The sequence below is a fragment of the Grampus griseus genome, assembly GCF_964374135.1.
Source record: "Grampus griseus genome assembly, chromosome: 1".
NCBI lineage: Eukaryota > Metazoa > Chordata > Mammalia > Artiodactyla > Delphinidae > Grampus > Grampus griseus.
In genome coordinates, this window is record NC_139017.1 from 141,327,939 (window position 1) to 141,351,827 (window position 23,889).

At 38.1% G+C, this 23,889-nt stretch overlaps 1 protein-coding gene and 1 pseudogene across 2 annotated transcripts in view; one reads left to right on the top strand and one right to left on the bottom strand.

Moving 5' to 3' along the window:
* FAF1 (Fas associated factor 1) overlaps positions 1-23,889 on the top strand; it is a 484,966-nt gene that overhangs the window by 91,170 nt on the left and 369,907 nt on the right. Inside the window, exon 2 of the mRNA XM_082669609.1 lies at positions 9,454-9,522. Within this exon, the coding sequence (XP_082525735.1) occupies positions 9,454-9,522 (69 nt within the window). The remainder of the gene's footprint in view (positions 1-9,453; positions 9,523-23,889) is intronic.
* LOC309822975 (proline-rich protein 3-like) lies at positions 8,265-9,031 on the bottom strand (annotated as a pseudogene). Its single transcript has 2 exons — positions 8,612-9,031; positions 8,265-8,397 (listed from the first exon to the last, which is right to left on the bottom strand). The product of its transcript is annotated as a proline-rich protein 3-like (transcript).

Consider the following 23,889-nt stretch of genomic DNA (forward strand, 5'->3'; position numbering starts at 1 on the left):
GCATGAACCCATGTCCCCTGCATCTGCAGGCAGAATCTTAACCACTGCGCCACCAGGGAAACCCAAAAAGGTTGTTTTTTATGTGTTGTATCTTTCTTCCCTGCTCAGTTCCTTCATTTCCTCCATTTGTGTTTGACTTTTTTGTGTTGTACTGATTTGATTCCTTTCTCATTTCTTTTTATGTATATTTTTTGGGTTTTTTTAGTGGTTGCTCTACGAATTACAAGTAACCCCTTCTATTTATAACAATCTAATTTGAATTAATACCAACTTCAAGAGTATACAACTATGCTCCTCTCTTTTTTCCTTTATGTTGTAATCACATCTTGCATCTTTATACATTATATGCCCATTAACATCATTTTGTAATTACTATTTTATGCATTTTTCTGTTAAATCATACAGAAAAAAGGAGGAGTTACAAACCGAAAGCACAATAATACTGGCTTTTATTGGATGGGCCAAAAGTTTCGTTCGTTTTTGTTCTGTAAGATGGCTCTAGTAGCACTTAGTTGGCTTAATTTCATTTGAAACAATTTTGTTAGATTGTATGTGACAGCTGTCATATCAGCGTGCATTTAAAAAAAGACTTCAAAATTGGTGAATTTTTGTGTAGCTATTTTAATATTGAAGATGGAGGGAAAAAAGCAACATTTTCGGCATATTATGCTTTATTATTTCAGGAAAGGTAAAAACGCAACTGAAATGCACAAAAAGATTTATGCAGTATATGGAGAAGGTGCTGCAACTGATTGAATATGTAAAAAGTGGTTTGTGAAGTTACATGATGGAGATTTCTTGCTGGATGATGCTCCATGGTTGGGTAGACTAGTTGAAGTTGATAACAATCAAATGAAAACAATAATTGAGAACAATCAACGTTATATATACCATGCAGGACATAGCCAACATACTCAAAATATCCAAGTCAAATGCTGAAAATCATTTGCACCAGCTTGGTTGTGTGAATCACTTTGATGTTTGGGTTCCACATAAGTTAAGTGAAAAAATCTTTCTTGACCATATTTGTGCATGGGATCCTCTACTGAAACGTAATGAAAGTGTTCCGTTTTTATAACAAATTGTGACAGGCGATGAAAAGTGGGTACTGTACAATAATGTGGAATGGAACAGATCATGGGGCAAGCAAAATGAACCACTGCCAACCACATCAAAAGCTGGTCTTCATCCAAAGAATGTGATGCTGTGAATATGGTGGGATTGGAATGGAGTCCTCTATTATGAGCTGCTTCTGGAAAACCAAACGATTAATTCCAACAAGTACTACTCCCAATTAGACCAACTGAAAGTGGCACTCTATTAAAAGCATCCAGTATTAGTCAACAAAAAACACCTAATCTTCCAATGAGATAATGCAAGACTGCATGTTTCTTTGATGACCAGGCAAAAACTGTAACAGCTTGGCTGGGAAGTTCTGATTCATCCGCCATATTCACAAGACATTGCACCTTCGGATTTCCATTTATTTCGGTCTTTGCAAAATTCTCTTAATGCAAAAAATTTCAATCCCCTGGAAGACTGTAAAAGTACCTGGAATGGTTCTTTGCTCAGAAAGATAAAAAGTTTTGGGAAGATCAAATTATGGAGTTACCTGAAAAATGGCAGAAGGTAGTGGAACAAAAGGATGAATATGTTGTTCAATAAAGTTCTTGGTGAAAATGTGTCTTTTATTTTTACTTAAAAAACCAAAGGCACTTTTCGGCCCACCCAGTATATTTACCTGTGTACTTACGTTTACCAGTGTTATTTATTTCTTTGTATAGCTTCCAGTGACTGTCTAGTATCTTTTCATTTCTTATTTAGCACTTCTTGTAGCATAGGTCTAGTAGTGACAGACTACTTCAGCTTTTGTTTATCTAGGAGTGTCTTTATTTCTCCTTCAGTTTTTTTTTTGTTGTTCACAGTTTTTGTTTTTCATTTAAAGTATGTTATCCCACTGCCTTATGACCTTTATAGTTTCTTATGAGAAATTAGCTTTTAATCTTATTGAGGATTCCTTGTACATGAACTACTTTTCTTTTGCTATTTTGAAGATTCTCTTTGGCTTTTGATAGTTTATCATAATGTGTTTTGGTATGGATGTCTTTGTATTTATCCTTCTTGGAACCTATTGAACTTCTTGAATATGCAGTTTCTTGTCTTTTATCAAATTTGGGAAGTTTTCAGCTATTATTTCTTCAAATATTTTTTCTGCTCCTTCTTTTCCTTCTGAGACTCCCTGTTATGCATATGTTGGTACACTTGGTGGGGTCCCATATATCTCTTAGGCTCTGTTCATTTTCCTTCATGCTTCTGAGACTGGATAATTTTAGTTGACCTCTCCTCAAGTGCTCTTATCTTTCTTCTGCCTGCCTAAAGTTGCTCTTAAATCCTGTAGCTAATTTTTCATTTCAGCTGTTGTACTATTCAGTTCTAGATTTTTTCTGTTTTGTAAAATCTTTATCTCTTTATTGATATTCTCTATTTGTTGACATGTCATCCTTCTGGTTTTCATTAGTTCTTTTTCCATGGTTTCTTTGAGCTCTTTGAGCATATTTAAGATAGTGATTGAAAGTCTTTGTCTAGTAAGTCTGTTGTCTGTTCTTCCATCACAGACAATTTCTACTAATTTCTCCTTTGAATGGACCATACTTTTTGTTTCCCTGAATGCCTCACAATTTGGTTTTGAAAAATGGACATTTAAAATATTGCAGTGTGATAACTCTGGAAATCAGATTCTTCTCCATTACTCATGGTTTGTTTTTGGTTCTCTCTACGGGTTTTTATTTTCTGTTTGTTTAGTGACTTTTCTAAACTATATTTGTAAATTTTTTTCATCATGAGTGGTTTCTGTCTTAATCTGCTCTGGCTACCATAACAAAATACCAAAGCACATAAATCTATTTGTTCACAGTTCTGAAGGCTGGAAGTCTGAGATCAGGGTGCAAGCATGGTTGGATTCTGGTGAGAACTCTCTTCCTGACTTGCAGATGGCCACTTATCTCTTTGTTTTCACATGGCATTGAGAAAGAGATGAGAGAGCAAGAGCAGCCTCTCTTTGTCTCTTTTTATAAGGGCCACTAATCCCATCCTGAGGGCTCCTCTGAGTCCAAGTTCACTCTGCTCGCCACATGACAGGCCAGTAAATTGGGAGACGAGGTGTTGAGACAAGGAATAGCGACTTTATTCGGAAACCCGGCAGACTGAGGAGGTGGCAGAATAATGTCTCAAAATAACCATCTTATTGGGGTCTAGATGCCAGTTTCTTTTATAGAAGAAGGAGAGAGGGAGAGGACGCGAGGAAGTAAAAAGGCCATTTATCTTGCAGAATAGGAGGGGATGTGTTAATTTCTTCTTTTCTGCAGCTGTTCACAGGTGGGCAGGGTCAGATTGTCTCCCTTTGAGCTGAACAAAGGCACTTTAGTTTAACATTCAGGCAGAGGCAGCAGGGTTCCCTGAGGCAGGCCATCATGTATGATCATAATAACAAAATCAATGAAAAGCAAAGGTTAAAGTCAAAGAAACAGATACAACTTGGAGTCAAAATTGGCTCTTTGCTGTTACACGCCTTTATGACCTCATCTAAACCTAATTACCTCCCAAAGGCTCATCTCAATGTATCATCACGCTGGGCCTTAGGGCTTCAACATATAAATTTGAGGGGGGTGGGGGAACATAAACATTTAGTATGTAACAGTGTCTGAAATCTCTTTTTCTTTAGTTGTGGTCTGCTAGTGTTGCGAGAGAGATTTCCTGAACGCGTAGAGTAAAAAAGAAAATAAGAAGAAAGAAAAAGAAAGGAAGGAAGAAAATCCTTTCCTAGCCCTTGTAGACTGGCTCTGTGTTGGGGCACTCTAACACTCAGCTAGGCTGTTTAAAACTCTATGTTAGCCTTCACTTCCTGCTTTTGCTGAGCGTAGAGATGAGCCAGTAGTTTTCTCTGAGTAAGTGTCCTGCCTTGGACATATGCATGCCCTTCTGAATTGCCCAAATGTTTTCCAGTGCCCTAATTTCCCAAAGAAACTCACTTTGCAGCTTTTCCTCCAGGTTTTGGACATTTCTGTTGTTTGACTCAACTGTAATATTTTGTCCCAGGTGGCAGTGGAGTTTTCATTTGCCTTAAAGTGTTTTTCTTTTAAGTTTATTTATTTTTGGCTGCTTTGGGTCTTTGTTGCTGTGTGTGGGCTTTCTCTAGTTGTGGTGAGTGGGGGCTACTCTTCATCGTGGTGCATGGGCTTCTCATTGCAGTGGTTTCTTTTGTTGCGGAGCACGGGCTCTAGGCACACGGACTTCAGTAGTTGCAGCATACGGGCTCAGTAGTTGTGGCATGTGTGTTCAGTAGTTGTGGCACGCAGGCCCTAGAGTGCACAGGCTTCAGTAGTTGCAGCACGTGGGCTCAGTAGTTGAGGCACGCGGGCTGTAGGGCGCTCAGGCTCCAGTAGATGCGGCGTGTGGGCTGCTCAGTGGTTGTGGTTTCCGGGCTCTGTAGCCCATGCTCAGTAGTTGTGGTGCATGGGCTTAGTTGCTCTGTGGCATGTGGCATCTTCTCAGACCAGGGATGGAACCTATGTCCCCTGCATTGGCAGGCAGATTCTTAACCATTGTGCCAACAGGGAAGCCCCAGCCTTAAAGTATTTTTGAAGAATTGCCCCCTGCTAGCTACTTTGCTGTCTTAAGTGAGATCCAAGTCGATGAAACAAAGGAGAGTGCCTTCAGTCAGTCCTTCAGGTAGCCTGATAGGTCACAAGAGACAAACATTCTTTGAGAACAAAGTCTTCTTGGCTCCCTCTAGAACCAGGGTCCAGGGTCCAACCATTGGAATGTAGGCTAGTGCATTCAAGACTGCTCTTGAGCCAAGAGTGAGGAAGGGGAAATAAAAATGCCTCAGGGTTTTCATACTGTTTTTACAATAAGTCACCTTTTTCTTGTTTCAGCATTTGCTTGGTTGACCTATAGCTTTGGCTGTTTTCCAGAGTTTTGGCAAATTTGATTCTGACAGTTTTTGACAGTTTTGACAGTTTTCTCAATTTTTTCATGTTTCTATGGAGGGATGGGCTCTTGGAACTATGTCCTCCACTGTGTTTTGGTTTTTTTTGAAGACAAATGGTGATGTCATTGAAGGAGGTGTACTTTTGCTTGTGCTTTCTGATAATTGCTGCTGTTAGGCTTGCTCTGCAGTCCCTGTAGTTTTTCTTTCTGCTTCCTTCTGTGTAACTTCTGCCCTTACCTTAACTGTTCTCAGTAGCTTTTATTAGTACTTTCAAGCCTTTGGTTTATCCTTGTCTTTTCATGTAGCTTAAGATGAAGATTGCATTTTTAAATGTCTTACTTGGTTGCCTTTTGTTGCTTTTTTATGTTATTCAGGGTTCAAACTGTTCCTTTACCCTGCAAAATTCCCTCTTGGTGTTTGTAGTCAACCCCTATTCCCACCTGATAACCCTAGTAATCATTAATATGTCCCCTGTTCTTTTAACTTTGTCTTTCTAGAATGTCATATAAATGGAATCATACAGTTTGTAGCCTTTTGAGTCTCGCTTTTACTTAGCATTTGAGGTTTATCCACATTGTTTTGTGTTGTTAGTAATTTGTTCATTTTTGTCGCTGAGTAGTTTTCTATTGTATGAATGTACAGTTGAAGGCCATTTGGGGTGTGGTCTGTTTTCAGCCATTATAAATAAAGCTGTTAAAAACATTCATGTATAATTTTCATGTGAACATAAGTTTTTATTTCTTTTAGATAAGTACCTAGGAGTGGAATTACTGTGTCATAACTTTCTAAGAAACTGCTAATCTGTTAGCACTGTTTTCAGAGTGGCTATATCATTTTGCTTCCTCCCCAACAGTATATGAGAGTTCCAGTTTTTCTGCATCCTTACCATCACTTGATATTGTTTGTATTTTGGGCTTTTGTCACTCTAACATATGGAAATGGTATCTCTCTGTTTGTTTTGCATTTCCCTAATGACTAATGATGTTGAGTGTTTTTTCATGTCCTTATTCTCATGTGTATATCGTCTTTGGTCAAGTTTCTGTTAAAATCTTTTGCTACTTACAATTTATCTAAACTGAGTTTTGAGAATTTAAAATTCTTATATTCTGGTTATTAGTCCTCTGTTACATGTGTTTTGCAGATATTTTCTCCCAAGCGTGTGGCTTGCCTTTTCATTCTCTTAACAGTGTCTTTCGAAGAGCAGTAGTTCTTTTTTTTAAAAGCTTCTCTTTATTAATTCTTTTTTGGCCTCACCACGCAGCTTGTGGGATCCTAGTTTCCTGACCAGGGATCGAACCTGGGCCCTTGGCAGTGAAAGTGCGGAATCCTAACCACTGGACTGCCAGGAAATTTCTGAGTAGTAGTTCTTTTTTTTTCGGTATCTTTTTTTTTTTTTTTTTTTTTCAGTACGCGGGCCTCTCACTGTTGTGGTCTCTCCCGTTGCGGAGCACAGGCTCCGGACGCGCAGGCCCAGTGACCATGGCTCACGGGCCTAGCTGCTCCGCGGCATGTGGGATCTTCCCGGACTGGGGCATGAACCCGTGTCCTCTTCATCGGCAGGCAGACTCTCAACCACTGCGCACCAGGGAAACCCTGAGTAGTAGTTCTTAATAAAGTCCACTTTATCCATTTTTTGGATTGTACTTTTGCTGTTGAATCTAAATGTCACAAAGATTTCCTTCTATGTTTTTTTCTAGAATGGAATTAGAAATTGAATGTCATATATGTAATTAAAAATTTTTTAGTATCCACATTAAGACGTGTAAAATGTAAAAGAAACAGGTGAAATTAATTTAAACATTTATGTTGTATTTAAGCTAATATATTTTAAATGATCGTTTCAACATTTATTCACTAGAAAAATTATTGAGATACTTTACATTTTTATTTTTGTACTAAGGCCTACACTGGTATGTATTTAATGCAACACATGTTAACTCAGTTGAGCCACATTTCAAGGGCTCATTAGCCATATCTGTCTAGTAGCTACCATATCTGACAGCACAGATCTAGAGGCTTTGTAGTTTGGGGTTTTACTTTAGGTTATTTATTTATTTATTTAGGTATGTATGTATTTATTTTCCACTGCGTTTGTAACTAATATAAAAAAATTTAAGAAAATAATTCATTCTCATTTCTCCAATGGCTCTCATCCCTCCCTCTTGCCCGCACAGCTCCTGACCTATTTCCTCAGGGCCAGTTCAAATATGAACCTGTTCACTGCCATTTTCATAGAAAACAACCAGTGCCAGGGATGTAGGAGAAGAAGGTTGGAAGTGGGCAAGAGTACTGCCCAGGTTCTATCCAAAGGTAGGCCAAGTGGAGATTCACAGAGTTCAAACAAAAGGGCTGGTGGCCTCACGGTGATGTAGTCTAAGTAAAACGGGCTGGAGATGAGATAGGGTAGGCCCATCAGAGGCTTTAGAGGACATCTCTTGGGCCTGTGTCAAACCCAGAGAAACTGACACTAGAAGAAGAATGGGGAGGGCCAGGGAGGCAGTCTTGTGGAAAGTTTCATAATTCTCCCACGTTGGGAGGTGGGGAAAGTCTAGAGGGTACCAGTGGCCTCACTCAATTTGGCAGAAGAATGTACTCAACTGTTGGAAGTCACAAAAATGCTGTGGACACTGAAAAAGGCTATGAGGGGACGTACAGTTTCACAAAGTGCACTGACCACAGACCATAGCAGTGGTGATCATGCTATTGACACACAAATTACAAAACCCCAAAACAGGAAGTGTAGCCTTTTAGGGAGTAACTCTGTACCAGTCATTTAAATTGACCCCAGGTCAGACAACCTGATGAGTTTCACAGAGCAGGTGACAACATTGGGGGTAGGGGTTGTGACATATAATGGACTGAAAGCAAGCAGCTAGAAGAAGGGAATGGTAGGAAACTGCTCTACAGCTCTCAGGAATCAAGGGCAACACTGGGGGCTCGGTGGACAGATGAACAAGAAACAGCACTAAAGAGGTTTCCTGTTCAGCCGTCCATTGGCGAGGGGGAAGAGGATCCAGGAGGCAGTTGAATGGAGCAAAGATGGGGTCCTGAAGATGAGGCTCTGGAGGCTGGATCAGAAGAAAGAGTGCACACCGTGCACCAGTGATGAACACAACTTTGGACCCCACATGGGGGAGGTGGCCATGGGGATAGGTGTCACTGACTGAGGGTGGTAGTTGGAACAGCCCCACAGTAGACATCACAGGGCCACAGGGAAGTATATTGCCACTAGGTCACAGAAGGCTCCTTCAAGCCTGGATGGGAAGGCACAGTCTCACAGAGGAGGTCCATGGACTCTGCGTGGTAGAAGGCACAGAGCTCAGTCCTCATATGGACAGTGGACCTTTTTGGCAAAATGCCGGCAGACAGGGTGGTTGAATCTGACTTCCATAACCTGGGGTCCATCCTTGGATGGGCAGGTATAATTTTTTTTTTTTTTTGCGGTATGCGGGCCTCTCACCGTCGCGGCCTTTCCCACTTTGGAGCACAGGCTCCGGACGCGCAGGCCCAGCGACCATGGCCCACGGGCCCAACCGCTCTGCGGCATTTGGGATCCTCCCGAACCGGGGCACGAAACCATGTCCCCTGCATCGGCAGGCGGACTCCCAACCACTGTGCCACCAGGGAAGCGCTGGGCAGGTATTCTTGATAAGAGACCAGCTCTTGAGGCTTTGAGGATTTCTCCGCTCTTTGTGTAAGCCTCCCTGGAGGGATCTCCATGGCCTGGTCCAGGAAAAGGAAGTTTAGCATTAGCCCCTCCACCAACTATGACCATATGAGCCAGATTTGGAGCTCAGCCCTCCCCAAATTCGGCCTCTGCTCCAGGGAGGAGGTGGGAGACTCAGCAGTGGTGGAATCATTGGTCCCCTTGACCCTGGAGGACCTCTGTGAAGAGCTGATTTGGGGTCACCAGGGTTTCCATTGGTCATGATGGGAGGGCCCAGGAGGCTGGGTGGTCTGATGGAACTTTCATCCCTCTCCAGTGTCTTCCTGTTCTGGCAGTGGGGGTTGCTGCTGACTCTGCTTCTTGCACTTCAGCATTGTGGTTGTGGCAATGGCTGCAGCGGGGTTTTCGTCTGTTATTATTTTGAGTTAATTTTTGTATAAAGTACAAAGTACGGATTGAAGTTCATTTTTAACACATGGCTGTCCATCAGAAGCTCTTAATAAAGTTGTTCTGGGCAGTTAGAGATATAGAGATCATCCTGGGCTCCAGAGCTCAGCATTTAAACATATTATATTACTTTATTGTCTTTTATTTCAGTGTAATGTAAATTTACATTGTAATTAACAATTTTCAAACCGTCTGTGTAAAATGCTTTGAAGTTTTAGGCATTTAGTGTATTGGCTTTATTCATATACCTATTCAAACTTAAATTACACATTATGCTGTTTATTTTTTTTAACACTAATTAACCTCTCCACTCCCAAAATCCTATCTAAAATTCTTACTTTGTTTTTAGGCTTGTACTGGCATTGAAAACATTGATGAAGCTATTACGTTGCTAGAACAAAATAATTGGGACTTAGTGGTAAGTACTTTCTTTTTTCAGCTTTATTGAGATGTGCTTGACATATAAGATTGTGTAAGTTTAAGGTGTACATCGTGATGATTTGATATACATATGTATTGCAAACTGATAGCCACAGAAAGGTTAGTTAGCACATTCATCACCTCACGTAGTTCTTTTTTTTTTTTTTGGTGGGAACTTTTAAGATTACTCTTTTAGCAACTTTCAAGTATACAATGAGGTATTGTTTAACTATAGTTACTATGCTGTACATTGGATCCCCAGAACTTATTCATCTTATAACTGGAAGTTTGTACCTTTTGACCACCTTTACTCATTCTCCACCCACACCTGCCAGCTACCAGTTTACTCTGGTAAACTTATGATTCTTATGATTTGGTTTTCCTTTTAGATTACACATATAAGTCAGATCATGCAGTATTTGTCTTTCGCTGTCTGACTTATTTCAAGTACTTTTTTCTTTATATGACAAGTAATGAAATTCTATGTATTCTTGAATGTCTTTAACATTCCTTATAGGTAGTTCAGTATACCATACATAGTCCGTCTATAATTCTAATCTGAAAGACTAAAATCTAAATGTCGTATTTTTAATATGAAGTTCCTATTTAGTTTAGTATTAGATTAATAAATTATTATGAAATCTTAGGTAATTTAAGTTATTTTTAAACTTCTCTTCTCTGAATGTATATTAAGGTTTGTCTTCCCCTGTAGTATTGTGGTGGAGATTGGAAGGAGAGAAAAATCAGACTTGTTTGAATGTCTGCGTAACTCTACTTGATGTTTCTCCTTCATTTCTTGGGGTGGGGGTGGGGAGTCTCACTGATGATTACTCCTTTCTAAAGCTGTTAAAGAAGTGGCATTCTGGGCTTCCCTGGTGGCGCAGTGGTTGAGAGTCCGCCTGCCGATGCAGGGGACATGGGTTCGTGCCCCGGTCCGGGAAGATCCCACATGCCATGGAGCGGCTGGGCCCGTGAGCCATGGCCGCTGAGCCTGTGGGTCCGGAGCCTGTGCTCCGCAACAGGAGAGGCCACAACAGTGAGAGGCCCGCGTACCGGAAGTGGCATTCTGCTGTGGCTTTCCTTATGAACTTCAGGCAGTTTATTATAGAAGTGGTTTAGTTTTTTTAAGGGGGGCTGGGCAGTAACTCAAAAGGCAAGGCCCAGCACAGCACAGCACAGCACTGCACATTGATAAAACTGTAATTTATTTACAATTGCAAAGCAAACTAAAAATAAATTGTACAACAGTACAGGAACAGTATTGGTTGTGTTAGGATGACACAGAGGTCTCTCCATACCTTTGAAATCCGAAAAACGTCTAAATTAGAATTTTGAAGAAGTGCTAATTTTTGAAAGTCACAACTCAAGGTGTATAATTATAGAGCTGAGATTAGTTGTGTAGGTATATTCAAGTCCATACATGGATTTACATAATCAACTGTTAATAAGCTATTTGTTTCGTGTAGATTTACCACTATTAATTTTTAAATTCAAAATATAAAAAAACTATTTACAGCTTGTAAAAGTAATAACTCATTATAGAAAAATGAGAAAATGTATAAATTTACAAAGAATAAATTAGTATTCACCTTTAATTCCATCACTTAGAGATAGTTATTGTTTAACATTTTTGGGTATATTATTTCAGAATGTTTTCTCTTAATTATATGATTAAAATTTAAAAAATACAAATTAGATTGTTCTATTCCTGCCCTTTGTAATCTGCCCTTTTCACTTAACAACCTATCATGAATGTCTTTCTATCCAAGTAAATGTGACATATATCATTCTTTTTTTTTTTTTTTGCGGTACACGGGCGTCTCACTGTTGTGGCCTCTCCCGTTGCGGAGCACAGGCTCCGGATGCGCAGGCTCAGCGGCCATGGCTCACGGGCCCAGCCGCTCCGCGGCATGTGGGATCTTCCCAGACCAGGGCACGAACCCGTGTCCCCTGCATCGGCAGGCGGACTCTCAACCACTGCGCCACCAGGGAAGCCCCATCATTCTTTTGTTTTTTGTTTGGTACGCGGGCCTCTCACTGTTGTGGCCTCTCCTGTTGCGGAGCACAGGCTTCGGACGCGCAGGCTCAGCGGCCATGGCTCACGGGCCCAGCCGCTCCGCGGCATGTGGGATCTTCCCGGACCGGGGCACGAACACGTGTCCCCTGCATCGGCAGACGGACTCTCAGCCACTGCGCCACCAGGGAAGCCCCCCATCATTCTTTTTAATGTTTAATGTTTGGATGGTACTTCATGGTATGGTTGTGGCATAATCATTTTACCATTCAGTCCTATGCTGTTAGACATTTAGAGTTTTTGTGGTAGTTTGGAGTTACACACATTAGAGGACATTCTTGTACATTCATCCTTGCTTACTTAACCTATTGTTTTCCTAGAAGACATTGAATAAATTCAATTAATAATTGAGTTTCTGGGTCAAACTGTATACATATTTTTAGGTTTTTGGATACTTATATCGCCTTCCAGGATGGTTGCACTAATTTAAATTTCTACCAACTATATAAATTTTTAAGATTGCCTGTTTCATTAAACCAGTGCTATCTTATTTTTTTGTGGTGTGGCACTTGTCAAAATTTACAAATATTTGTATGGCCTGACTTCAAATCCATCCTTTTATCACTGTGTTATTCTCTTAACAAAGCACAGTATAGTGACATATTCCTGATTTCTGTGTGGGGGAAGGGGCAGCAACTTATTTGGAATGATATCACAAGGTTTCTTGTCTTGAAACTTCTTTTGCAATAGCAAGAACATTACTTTATTTAGTATGTATATTCTTAGGCTATCTCTTGGAGAGGCTGATGCAGATTATTGGCTGAGGTTAAAAATCCCACCAAGCCTTTCTTGCATGGTGCTGATGAGAGATATATGGGCTGGAGTAAAGGGAGGTTGTAGACTAGGAGTAATGGACTACAAGTGTCTGAAGTGAGAATTACCATTTTGGGGGGATGCATAGAAGTTCTTTCCTTATCTGCTTTCTATTGGTCCATGTTCATTAGTTTTGAAGGTTAAACATTTATTGGTTCTGGATATTTTTTCAGTACAATAATCTATCTACAGTATTGCAAGAAGAGAATTTTTCCCAGATAGTGTTAAATAATTGAATGGTACAGGTATTCTCCAACTGTTTCTGAGTTATTTGATTTTGGAAAAATATTAAAATAGCACTTGAGCTAAAAACACTGGTGCTATATCTCTGCAGAAATGCAATCTTATCCTGTGTTGGGCCCAAGTAAAATCATCAGGCTATTTTTCACAGTCTTAAACTTCAACTTTCTTTTGAAATATATGTCCTAGCTGGCTTTTCTTGTAAAGAATGCACTTTTATCCACAGTAAACATTTGCTGTGTCGTGTAAGTATCTTGCTTTATAAAATTTCTCACTTCCCTTGTTCTTATACAGCACTCACTTTACATTGTGGGTTTTAAAAAATAAAGCAAGTATTTTGAATAACCCATTACTAATTCAAACTTTCCTTAGGATCATGGAACTTTTTATATGGTGTTTTTTATATTTTGCCTGTGCATTATATTTTGTGTTTGTAAATTATAATTATCACTGCTTTGTATTTTATGGGCCTTGTGGAACAGTTTACATAGTGTTGAGTTTTTAACTTAGGACATGTCTGTATTTTAAATTTTCTGTACATATCAGTTAGACTTCTGCAGTGTTTTTGTGCATATTTTGCTACAGATGTGTAGAGAAATGTGAGTTAGGCATCACAATTCCAGATTGTGATGAATAAAAAAAAGTCCAATAACAGAAAACTCATTCTGTCAGTACTGAATGCTTACAGTATACCCAGATTTATGGTAGATACAGTGAAAGCTTAAAAACATGTTAACACTATATGGTGTCTGACTTTGAGAAGTGTACTGAAAAATTGATAAGACAGGTGGTCTCTTATACATGTATATTATACTCAGAAATGGGAATAATTTCCTGAAAAAGTAATGATTGCAAATATTTTTGCTGTTTTATAGATTTAGACACACAGATAAAAAAGTGTTCTATATGAAAATATAGCCCAGTCCCAGCAACTTTAGTCGTTAGTCTTTCCGTGATACTGTACATTATTTTCATTATATAACTATCCACAGAGCAGTGCTTCCAAACGCTATGTTTTAAGTACCCTACAATTGACTACTTATTTTGGGGCAGCTGCAGTTCGGGTTATAAATGCTAAATTCTGAAAACAAAATAACATGAACTTTAATACTATTGGTAAGCATCTTGGGATACTGATTTACCTGACATGAATCCTCCCCATACCCCCATCTTTTTCAGACTTTCATTTTTCACATTGTCCTGCACTTTTAGTTAGGAGATTAATGTCATTGCAGTTGATTCCTTCATTGCAGGCAAGTATTTTCAATATACATCCAGAAAGATGAATACCTGAGGGAGAATTATTAACAGTCAGAATCTTTTACCAAAGGATTGCTTTCTTACATGGAAGCATGCTACATCATCACTGTATATTATAAATTATAAATCTGGGCTCCAGAATTGACTCACTGCTCATTTTCTGTTTTCAGTATAGAAGAATTTGGGCCAGTGGAGAATAGAAATCTGTACAGCTCGTGTTAATTTTGAAGAATCAAAGTGTGAGGCAGCTAACTCCAGTGGTGAACCCATTGCATTCATCTTGAATCAGGAGCCCTGGCTCATCAAAGCTCTTGTCATTATTTTATTGAGTATGGCCTAGGCTAAGTTACTTCTCTCTGAACGTCATATAAAATAAGGGGTTTGGGCTAGTTTATACTCAAGATCCCTGATACATGAAATATTTATGAAGAATCTATTTATGTCCTAATTTCTTTTAATATTCTACAAAAGCAGTCAATTATGAATAGTAATACAAGTAAACATTTTAATGGAATTTTATAACTTTGAAACACTTGTATGTATACCATTTTGATTAATTCTTTGAACAACTTTATGACGTAGATAATGGCCAGACAAGATGCTGTGCTAATTGTTTCATGGAAGGGCTGTATATATGAAACTCCTTCAATAAATTAAAATTTCCAGTAAGCTCTAGGAGATCCAGGGAAGGCTATTTGATGTACACTTGATAACCCAGTGCTAAGTGAAATAAAGTACAAGTAAACATTAACCTAGCCATACTACATTTTAAGTATTCTATGCTCTTGGGAAATGATTTTTGAACTTTACACTCAATTTCTGCTCTGATTTGCTGCCTGAGGTGACATAGCTGCTTTGCTGAAGAAAGACTCTATTCAGAGTGCTTGTATTTATCTTTAACCGCATGTCCCAACTTAGGGCAAAAATGAAACAAATAAGCCTATCCAATTTTGTATTGTTACTGAATTTCTAGTCTTCAAAGATAGTTTTGTGTTAATAGAAGCTTATAATAAAGTCAGTAACTCTGAAAAGTCAAACCCAAGGAAAATTATGCACATGATCTGTCTCATTTTGAGATTCATTGAGGTGGTCTGAGACATTTCCGTTCCACCAGTTTTCACTTTTGAAGAAATGTGTTTTAATACTTACCCTAAAATGCCTTAGAACAATTTCTTTTACTACTCTACTCAGGATGTGGCTATAGAGTTCCTCGAATGTGCATTGCTTTGCTATCAATACTTTATATAGTGTTATGAACACCTGCAGTTTTATGAATGAACTAGTCTAACCAGTGACATAATGAGTTTCTGTCGTCAGAAAGCAGTCAGACATTGAGTGCTGCCCTTCATCAATGGCCATTAGACACTGGCTTATATTTGCACAGATCTTTGCTGTGACAAAAGAGATGTTACTGTGAAGGAGTATCTCATCGTATCAGTTTCTCCTCTTTTGCTATAGTCTTCTTTGTTTCCCTTGTTTTCAAAGAACTGTAAGCCCCTTAAAGTTCTACAGAAGTTTTCAGTTTCTCAGTTTGTAGTTTGGCCATCATCCATCCTCCTCTACCATCTCTCTTTTTATTGAGGGTCTACTTTGTGCTAGGTATCATGTCAAATGATTTACCTACATTATTTCATTGAACCTTCACAGCAGTCCCCAAAGGTGGTTAGGTAGATATTATCCTTATTTTACAGATGAGAAACTGAGGCCTGGTGATTTAAGTAAATTGTTCATGCTCACTCAGCTGATAAGGGGTAAAACGGTGATTTTGAACCCAGGTCTCTCCATAAAAATTTTAATAGCTTTAAAATTGTAGTTTAAGGTTATTAAATTTTCCATACCCAGTGTGTTATTCTTTTCTGAATTCCTATACTTTTCTTTCTACCACTCACAACTAATTTCACATTGTCAAGTGAAAGAGCTTTTGCTATAGTTGCATAATGGTACTTTAAATATATTTATGCTTTGCTTTCAAATAGATTCTAAGATTCTAGAGGAAAGGGATTATGTTTCTTATTAATTTTGTCTTGGCACATGGTAGTTGCTTAATAAAATATCTGACTGATTTTATTATTAGCATACTTACTTTTAAATCTATTTTCCATTTCCATTATTTGGATATTTGAAAAGTCTTTGCTATTAAGACTCATGACTCTTACTGCTGTCAGTCTTCCTTATCTGGCAAACATAAGATTTGAGGAAAGAGGGAGGCCCAGATATGCAAGGAATAGGATTGGGCTGATTTCATTATCTCATGGATAAAATTTAGATGGTTTCTTCCTGTTGTAGCTTTTTGAGAAATATTATTCACAAATAAATCCTTTTCTTTGCAATTTTTTTCTTGGCATCTCAAAAAAAAATTTTTCCTCCCCTGTTTATTTCTGGTTGTACCATTCTACTCTAAAGAAAGCTCATCATATCCAACCTATTTGAAATTTTTCATCAGTTCTGCCTCTCAGGAGAAAACTAAGTGTGATAAAAGAATGCTATTGCTTAATGTATAATTAAGTGGGTATGAAAGAATTGTTTTCTCCCTTTCAAAGGAAAACTTAAGTTTTTACAAACATGAAGTTCTCAGTTTACTAAACTTACAGTTGGTGGTTCACATTATCAAATCAAAACTCTTTGAGGTCCACATTTTTTCCCAGACTGCAACTTGACTTTCTGCTTATTTTTTCATTGGTTTTTGCTTCATATGTTGTTACTTTTCCTTTGAATATAATCTAGTTCTAGAATTACTTTATTGCATGAACCAAACATCTCCTCTTTTATAAAACCTATGGTAGATAATAGTTCAGAGGCTTTAAGACCTAGTAGGAAGGTGGTGTGTTAATCCCCTAGCAGGAAGTGATATGCCCATTGTTAAATGAAATTTGGAAATGTGGCTAATGTTTATTGATTTCTAGTACTACTTATCTAACCTGTGCTTCAGAGCACAGTTAAACTTTTTAAATGAAATATGTAGTAAGGAGTCCCCTTACTGCTATGAAACTGAACTTAAGGCTTTATGCTAATTCTGAAAGAAGTAGTATATGCTACTTATGATTTGAACATTTAAAAGAAAATAAAAATTTCAGTGGTTTTGTTTTTAAAATTGTTCAGTTTAAGCAGATATAGTTTGATCTTGATATTTTATAAAGCTTGCTAACCTACTAGTTAACTTGATTTTAAAAATGGGTTTTTTTTTCAACAAGTTGCCTTGATATGATATTTAACTAATTTATTTCTATTCCTGGAAGTGGTTTAAACAAAATACCATTGCAGCAAAGTCAGTGGTTTAGTGGTTACACCTGTAAATGTGATGACTTGCAGTTCTTCCTGCTGGTTTCAAGGATCAGCTGACATAAACCAATGTGTGCTTGGAAAAGAAAAAATAATATGGCATTTAAAATTCCTACTTTTACAACTTTATACTGATAATTTTTAATAATTTGCTACTTAATGATAATATAATTTTTTCAAAAATTTAGTTGTATTTCTATCTTTAAGTAAAATGGTACTTAAAATGTTCACATAAGAACATTTATATTTCCTTCCTGTATATCCCGAGGTTCTCATTTTCTTCATTCCCTCTTATTTATTTTTCTTATTAAAAATTTTTTTTTCTAGGTGGGTATGCTTAAGATCTACTCTTAACAACTTCATTCTCTTTTAATAATCTATTTTTGTGTTTTGTTGTTTGGTTTAGGTTTTTTTAACTTGATGTTTTAGTAATATTTTAATTATATATTTTGGGGTCCTCATCTAATACTTCTTTCTTTCTTGTGGATGGATTTCTCTCAAACACAGACTTGCTCTATGTCTTTAAAAAAATCATAGCCAAGTTTAAAATCTCTCTCCATGGTAAATAGTGATAAACATAGTTTCATAGTTCTTCACATACCAAGGCACTCTAAGATTAACTATGCTCTGTCTATATCCATTGTAGTTACAGGAAACTGAACAGTGGAGTTGTTCTTTGAATGCCGCTGTTACAGAATTTGGGCCATCTTTCTTAGCTTAATGTTGAAAGCCCTCTACCATTTAACACTGCCTCTTCATTATGAGTGAGTTTCCATAACTCTGGAGCCTGTATGACTTAATACAGCCAAACTAGCCTATAACGTGCCATATGTATTCCTACTGCCAAGCTTTTGCTTCTAGATCTCCCATGAATTTTTTCCCCTCTTCCTTGCCGACCATCTAGATGTTATCCTTCCTTTAAGGCTCACCTGAAGCCTAATCCCCTCTATTCCCTAACATCCTCTTCTCTCAGTAGGGGCACCTGTCTCTGAAGCTTCGTATCCCTTGTTGTGGTACTACTCTTATAACACTTAGCTTTTACTGTATTATTCCCCTTCCCTTCACCCCAACACATGTTTCACGTGTGGCGCGTGCACACACACACACTGAAAGAGAATGTGAAATAATTGTTTAAAGAATTAAAATTTACACATCCAGTTAGGGTGTGTAAGGAAATTATATGGATAAGCATACACTTTTATAGATGTAGCTGGGAAAATATTACATGATACCTTTAATAAATCCTTGGCTAGTAGCTATGTAGAAGAGGTCTTTGAGAATATCTTAGTCCTTATTTATTGCCACATTATTACCTATGTGTTAGCATTTTGACTTTGTTATTTTTAAACCAGGAAGTTTATTATTTTTTTCTTAATGTCAAAATTGAGATATAGCCTGTATTTTAGGTACACCGCAAATCTAATAGCACTCTCATAAATTCTAGGCTTGAATTCTGGGATTTTTTTTCTTAGTAATTGATTTAATGTATAGCGGATAAATTTTTAAAAATGTATAATGACTGATAACAGTGTGTGTAGAATATGAGAATGTCTAAAAATGCTAGGCATTTACAGAAAAGTTGCAAAATAATGCAGAGTTCTTGATACACTTCATCAAACTTATAATGTTAACATCTTGCATAATTACAGTATAATTGGTATAGTACTATTGGTAATTTTGGTATAATACTATTACAACAATACTGTTGTACTATTGGTACAATACGATTAACTAAACAACAGACCTTATTTGGATATCACTAGATATTCTATTAATGTACTTTTTTGGGTTCAAAATCTGATCTCAGATCCACAATGCATTTAGTTTTCATGTCTCCCTAGCCTCCTCCAATCTGTGATTTTTAAAAATTTTTTTTAAAAATTTATATTTTATTTATTTTTGGCTGCATTGGGTCTTCATTGTTGTGTACGGGCTTTCTCTAGTTGCTGTGAGTGGGGGCTACTCTTTGCTGCAGTGCACTTGCTTCTCATTGTGGTGGCTTCTCTTGTTGCGGAGCACGGGCTCTAGGCGCGCGGGTTTCAGTAGTTCTGGAACACAGGCTCAGTAGTTGTGGTACATAGGCTTAGTTGCTCCGTGGCACGTGGGATCTTCCCGGACCAGGGATCAAACCCGTGTCCCCTGCATTGTCAGGCGGATTCTTAACCACTGCGCCACTGGGAGAGTCCCCAGTCTGTGATTTTATTCCTCAGCTGTTCTTTGTTTCATGACCATGACACTTTTGGAGACCACAACACTCCAGGTATTGTGTAGCACATTCCTGAGTTTAGATTTGTATGATGTTTTCTCATGATAGACTGAGCTTATACATTCTTGGCAAGACTACCACAGATGTAATTTTGTGCCTTTCTCAGTATAACAAGAGGTACATGATGTTAATACGTCTTGGGCTTCCCTGGTGGCGCAGTGGTTAAGAATCCGCCTGCCAATGCAGGGGACACAGGTTTGAGTACTGGTCCGGGAAGATCCCACATGCCACGGAGCAGCTAAGCCCGTGCACCACAACTACTGAGCCTTGCTGTAGAGCCTGTGAGCCACAACTGCTGAAGCCCACACGCTTAGCCCCTGTTCACCGCAACTAGAGAAAGCCTGCGTGCAGCAATGAAGACCCAACGCAGCCATAAATAAATGAATGAATGAATGTCTTATTATTCGTGATGTTAATTTTGACACTTGGTTAAGATGATGTCTCCCTGGTTTCTCCCTCTTTGTAATTAGTAAATATCTTGTGAGGAGATACATTGAGACAACACAAATATCCGTTTTTTTTTAATTAATTAATTTTTGGCAGCGTTGGGTCTTTGTTGCTGCGTGCAGGCTTTCTCTAGTTGTGGCGAGCAGGGGCTGCTCTTTGTTGCGGTGCACGGGCTGCTCATTGTGGTGGCTTTTCTTGTTGCAGAGCACGGGCTCTAGGCATGTGGGCTTCAGTAACTGTGGCACACGGGCTCAGTAGTTGTGGCTTGCAGGCTCTGGAGTGCAGGCTTAGTAGTTGTGGTGCATGGGCTTAGCTGCTCTGTGGCATGTGGGACCTTCCCGGACCAGGGCTCGAACCTGTGTCCCCTGCATTGACAGGCAGATTCTTAGCCACTGTGCCACCAGGGAAGTCCCCAAATATCCTGTTTTTCATTAAACTTTTGCTCACTAATTTTTTGTCCTCTATTGATTTATCATTATACCTCTTTTGAAATTTTTTTTTAATAGTTGTCCTAGGTTTTAAAATATACTTTTTCAACCATCCAAATCTACATTTAAATAATAATATACTGCTTCATATGTAGTGTGATGGCCCTACAGCATTGTATTTCCAATTCTTCTCACCCATGTTTTGTACTATTGTCATGTATTTTAGTTTCCCATATGCTGTAAAACACAGTATGTTGCTACTGTTTTTCTTCAGGTAGTTATCTTTTAAAGCAATAAAATATAAGATGAAATCATTATATTCATTTTATTTTACTTTCATTTGTTTTATTTCTTTGTGTAGGTTTAAGTTTTTTTCTGGTATCATATTCCTTCTGCCTTAACTACTTCCTTTAATATTTCTTGTAGAGTAGGTTTTCTGGCAATATATTCTCACAAGTTTTTGTTTGTCTGAGAAAGTTTTTATTGTGTCTTCATTTTTGAAAGATGCTTTCAATGGATATGGAATTCCAGATTGACATTGTTTTTGTTTTTTTTTTCCTCCAGCACTTTAAAGATGTCATGGTGTTATTTTCTAGCTTGCATGGTCTCTGGAGAGAAGTCTGCTGCTATTTTCATAGTTATTCTTCTGTATGTAATGTCTTTTTCTTCCCCTCTGGCTGTCTTCAAGATTTTCTCTTTGTGTTTGTTTTTCAGCGGTTTGGCTGTGATCTACCCAGGTGTGTGTATGTGTATGTGTATGTGTAGCTTAGATGTTCTTAGATCTGTGACTTTGAAGATTCTTTTTTCTTTTTAATTAGGACTAAATTCATGTACATATAGCTAACCATTTTAAAGTATATAGTTCAGTGGTATAAATACCACTGTGTATTCCATGGAATTTTATTCCATTGCATATAAATACCATTGTGTATTCACAATGTTGTGCAACCACCAGCTGTCTTTAGTTGGTTTTGAAAATTGTTGGTTATTATTTTTTCCTGCTCCTTCTCTCTTCTTCTGTGTTTCATATATTAAAAAGTTTGATTTTGTCTACAGCTCTTGAATGCTCTGTTCTGTTTTTTCCCCACTTTTTTTTTTAAATGTGTTTCAGTTTGAGTAGTCTCTATAGACCTGTCTTCAAGTTCACTGATTCTTTCCCCATGTCAGTTTTACTGATAAGCTTATTGAAGACATTCTTCATCTCTGTTGCTGTAGTTTTTTTTTTTTCTAACGTATTCTCTCTCTCTCTCTCTGCTGAAATTACCCATCTGTCCTTATCTGTTGGCCATTTTTCCCATTAGAGCATTTAATATTTTAATCACAGTCATTTAAAATTACCTGTCAGTTTTTAGTATCCTACCTAAGTCTGTTTCTGATGATTGCTTGTCACTTGCAAATGTACTTTACCTGGCCTTTTGGTATGCTTTGCAATTTTTGTTGAAAGCTGGACATTTCATGTAGAATAGTAGAGACTAAGGTAAATATTTTTATGTGTGGAAATTGACATGCATGCCTTTGTGAATGCTAAGACTTTAGTGCAGGTGTTTGAGTTGATCTAATTTTGAGTTGGGTCATGCTTGAGACTTATTTGTCCTATGGCCTTGTTCAATTTACCAAAGCCTTCAAATTCCTCTCCTAATACATGGTGTTTAGGGTGTCGAGTGGTTTGGTAGATTTTTTTTGGGCGCATGGCTTGTGGAATCTTAGTTTCCCAACCAGGGATTGAACCCAGGTTCTTGACAGTGAGAGTGCAGAGTCCTAACCACTGGACCACCAGGGAATTCCGAGATTTTTTTTTTTTTTTTTTTTAATGCTCACTCCTTAGCTTTTGGTTTTCTCTCCGAGCTGTGCTTCAGAGAGGGTGTATCTCTTGCAAGTTGCTTGTTACTCTGCTTGCTATTCTGGCCATGGGGACTGAGGTGGGGGCATTCTCTGTTTCTGATAATACTTCAGTCTTCTGCAGGCATTGAATCCCTGGGCCTTGGGTTTGTGGCCTTCACAAAGCTCATGTCTCTCTCCAGCTATAATTCTCAGCCCAGCGTGTTTTCCTGCTCCTCTTCCTGGGGCAGAGGATTTTCCCCCCTTTCCTCCTTCTGGTTGCAGTGGATATCACATGTGCCCCAAGGTGATAATGTTTGTTGCCCTTCTCCCTTCAGATTAATGCTTTTGTTTTGTGAGGGAGATGCAAGGGTCCTGGCAGTTTTGTGCCCCTCCCACAGTATCTGCTGATTCTCTTCTATACCCTAGTAGGGACTTTCTTGGGACTTTGCCAATTTTGTTTTTTCTGTGAGCACTTTGTGGTGTTCATGGAGTAAAAGCCTGCAAGAACTTGCAAATCCCTTCCCTGTACTTGCCTTAGCTTTCTCACCAGTGCATTGTTAGCCTCTACCAATTTGTCAGCCACCCTAATGTAACTTTCACTTTAGTAAGCCAGTGCTCACATTTTGCCTCTCTCTGCGTACACCTGTCTGAGATTTTGGGACAGTTGTTTGCCCTGTGATCTTAGCATTTTAATGGGTTTCAGAAAAGTCATGTACTTGCGCTCTTGCTCTTTCATTATAAGGTTGGAAGCAATATGCTTTCCAGTTCTCTAACAATTCATTGTCATTATCTTGAAAAACCTACTGTAATTTCACCTTGTACTTCTTTCCCAACAAAGGTTTAAAAGATGGTTTTAAAATTTTCAGATGCAGGGTCCCTTCTATTTTCTTGTTTTGTTAGTAACTTCTAGTTCCTTTGTGTTGCACTTAGAGAGTATTGTTTATAATGTTTCAATTTTGTGGCAGTTATGTTTCTTTATGACCTCTTGACCTCACATATGATTGATTTTTGTGTATGTGTCTTTGGCTTTTGAGAAAAGGTGTGTTCTCTGTTATCAAATGTAGAGTTCAATACGTATGTCCCTAAGATCTTTTACCTTCTTTCTTATCTTTTGTCTGTTTGATATGTCTTTTATTGAGAATAGTGTATTTAGTCTCATTATTTAGTATATTTCTTTTTCTTTTTAAATCTCCTATAGTTTTTCCTTCATGAAGTTGATTGCTGTGTTATTTCATGCATACATATTCATAAGAGTTATACCTTTATTGTAAAGTATGGATCTAAGCAGTAAAAATGACCTTTATCACATTTAGTTCTTCGGGCTTCAATTCTGTTTTGTCTAATATCAGTAGGCTACTCCTACTCTCTTTGTTTCCAATAGCCTGATATTTTAATTTTATTTTTAGTCATCACTTTGTTTTAGGTATATATCTTGTATGTAGCATAAGTTGAGTCTTGTTTCATGAGCCAAATTGAAAATGTTTTTCTTTTAATAGTTAAGTCCATTCATATTCACTAATATGATTGATGTGTTCGGTCAATGCTGTCATAATATTTTTGAGTTATGCATGCTTTGTTGTACTTGCTATGCTATGAAATACTACATGATTTATCAGTTTTCAAGTACTGTACTCTCTAAGCGTACCTTTTGGGTATATAGCAATCAATGTGCTTATTCTATTTTCCTTTCCCTCCTCCTTCTTTTACTTAAAAATTGCATTACTTATACTTTTTCAG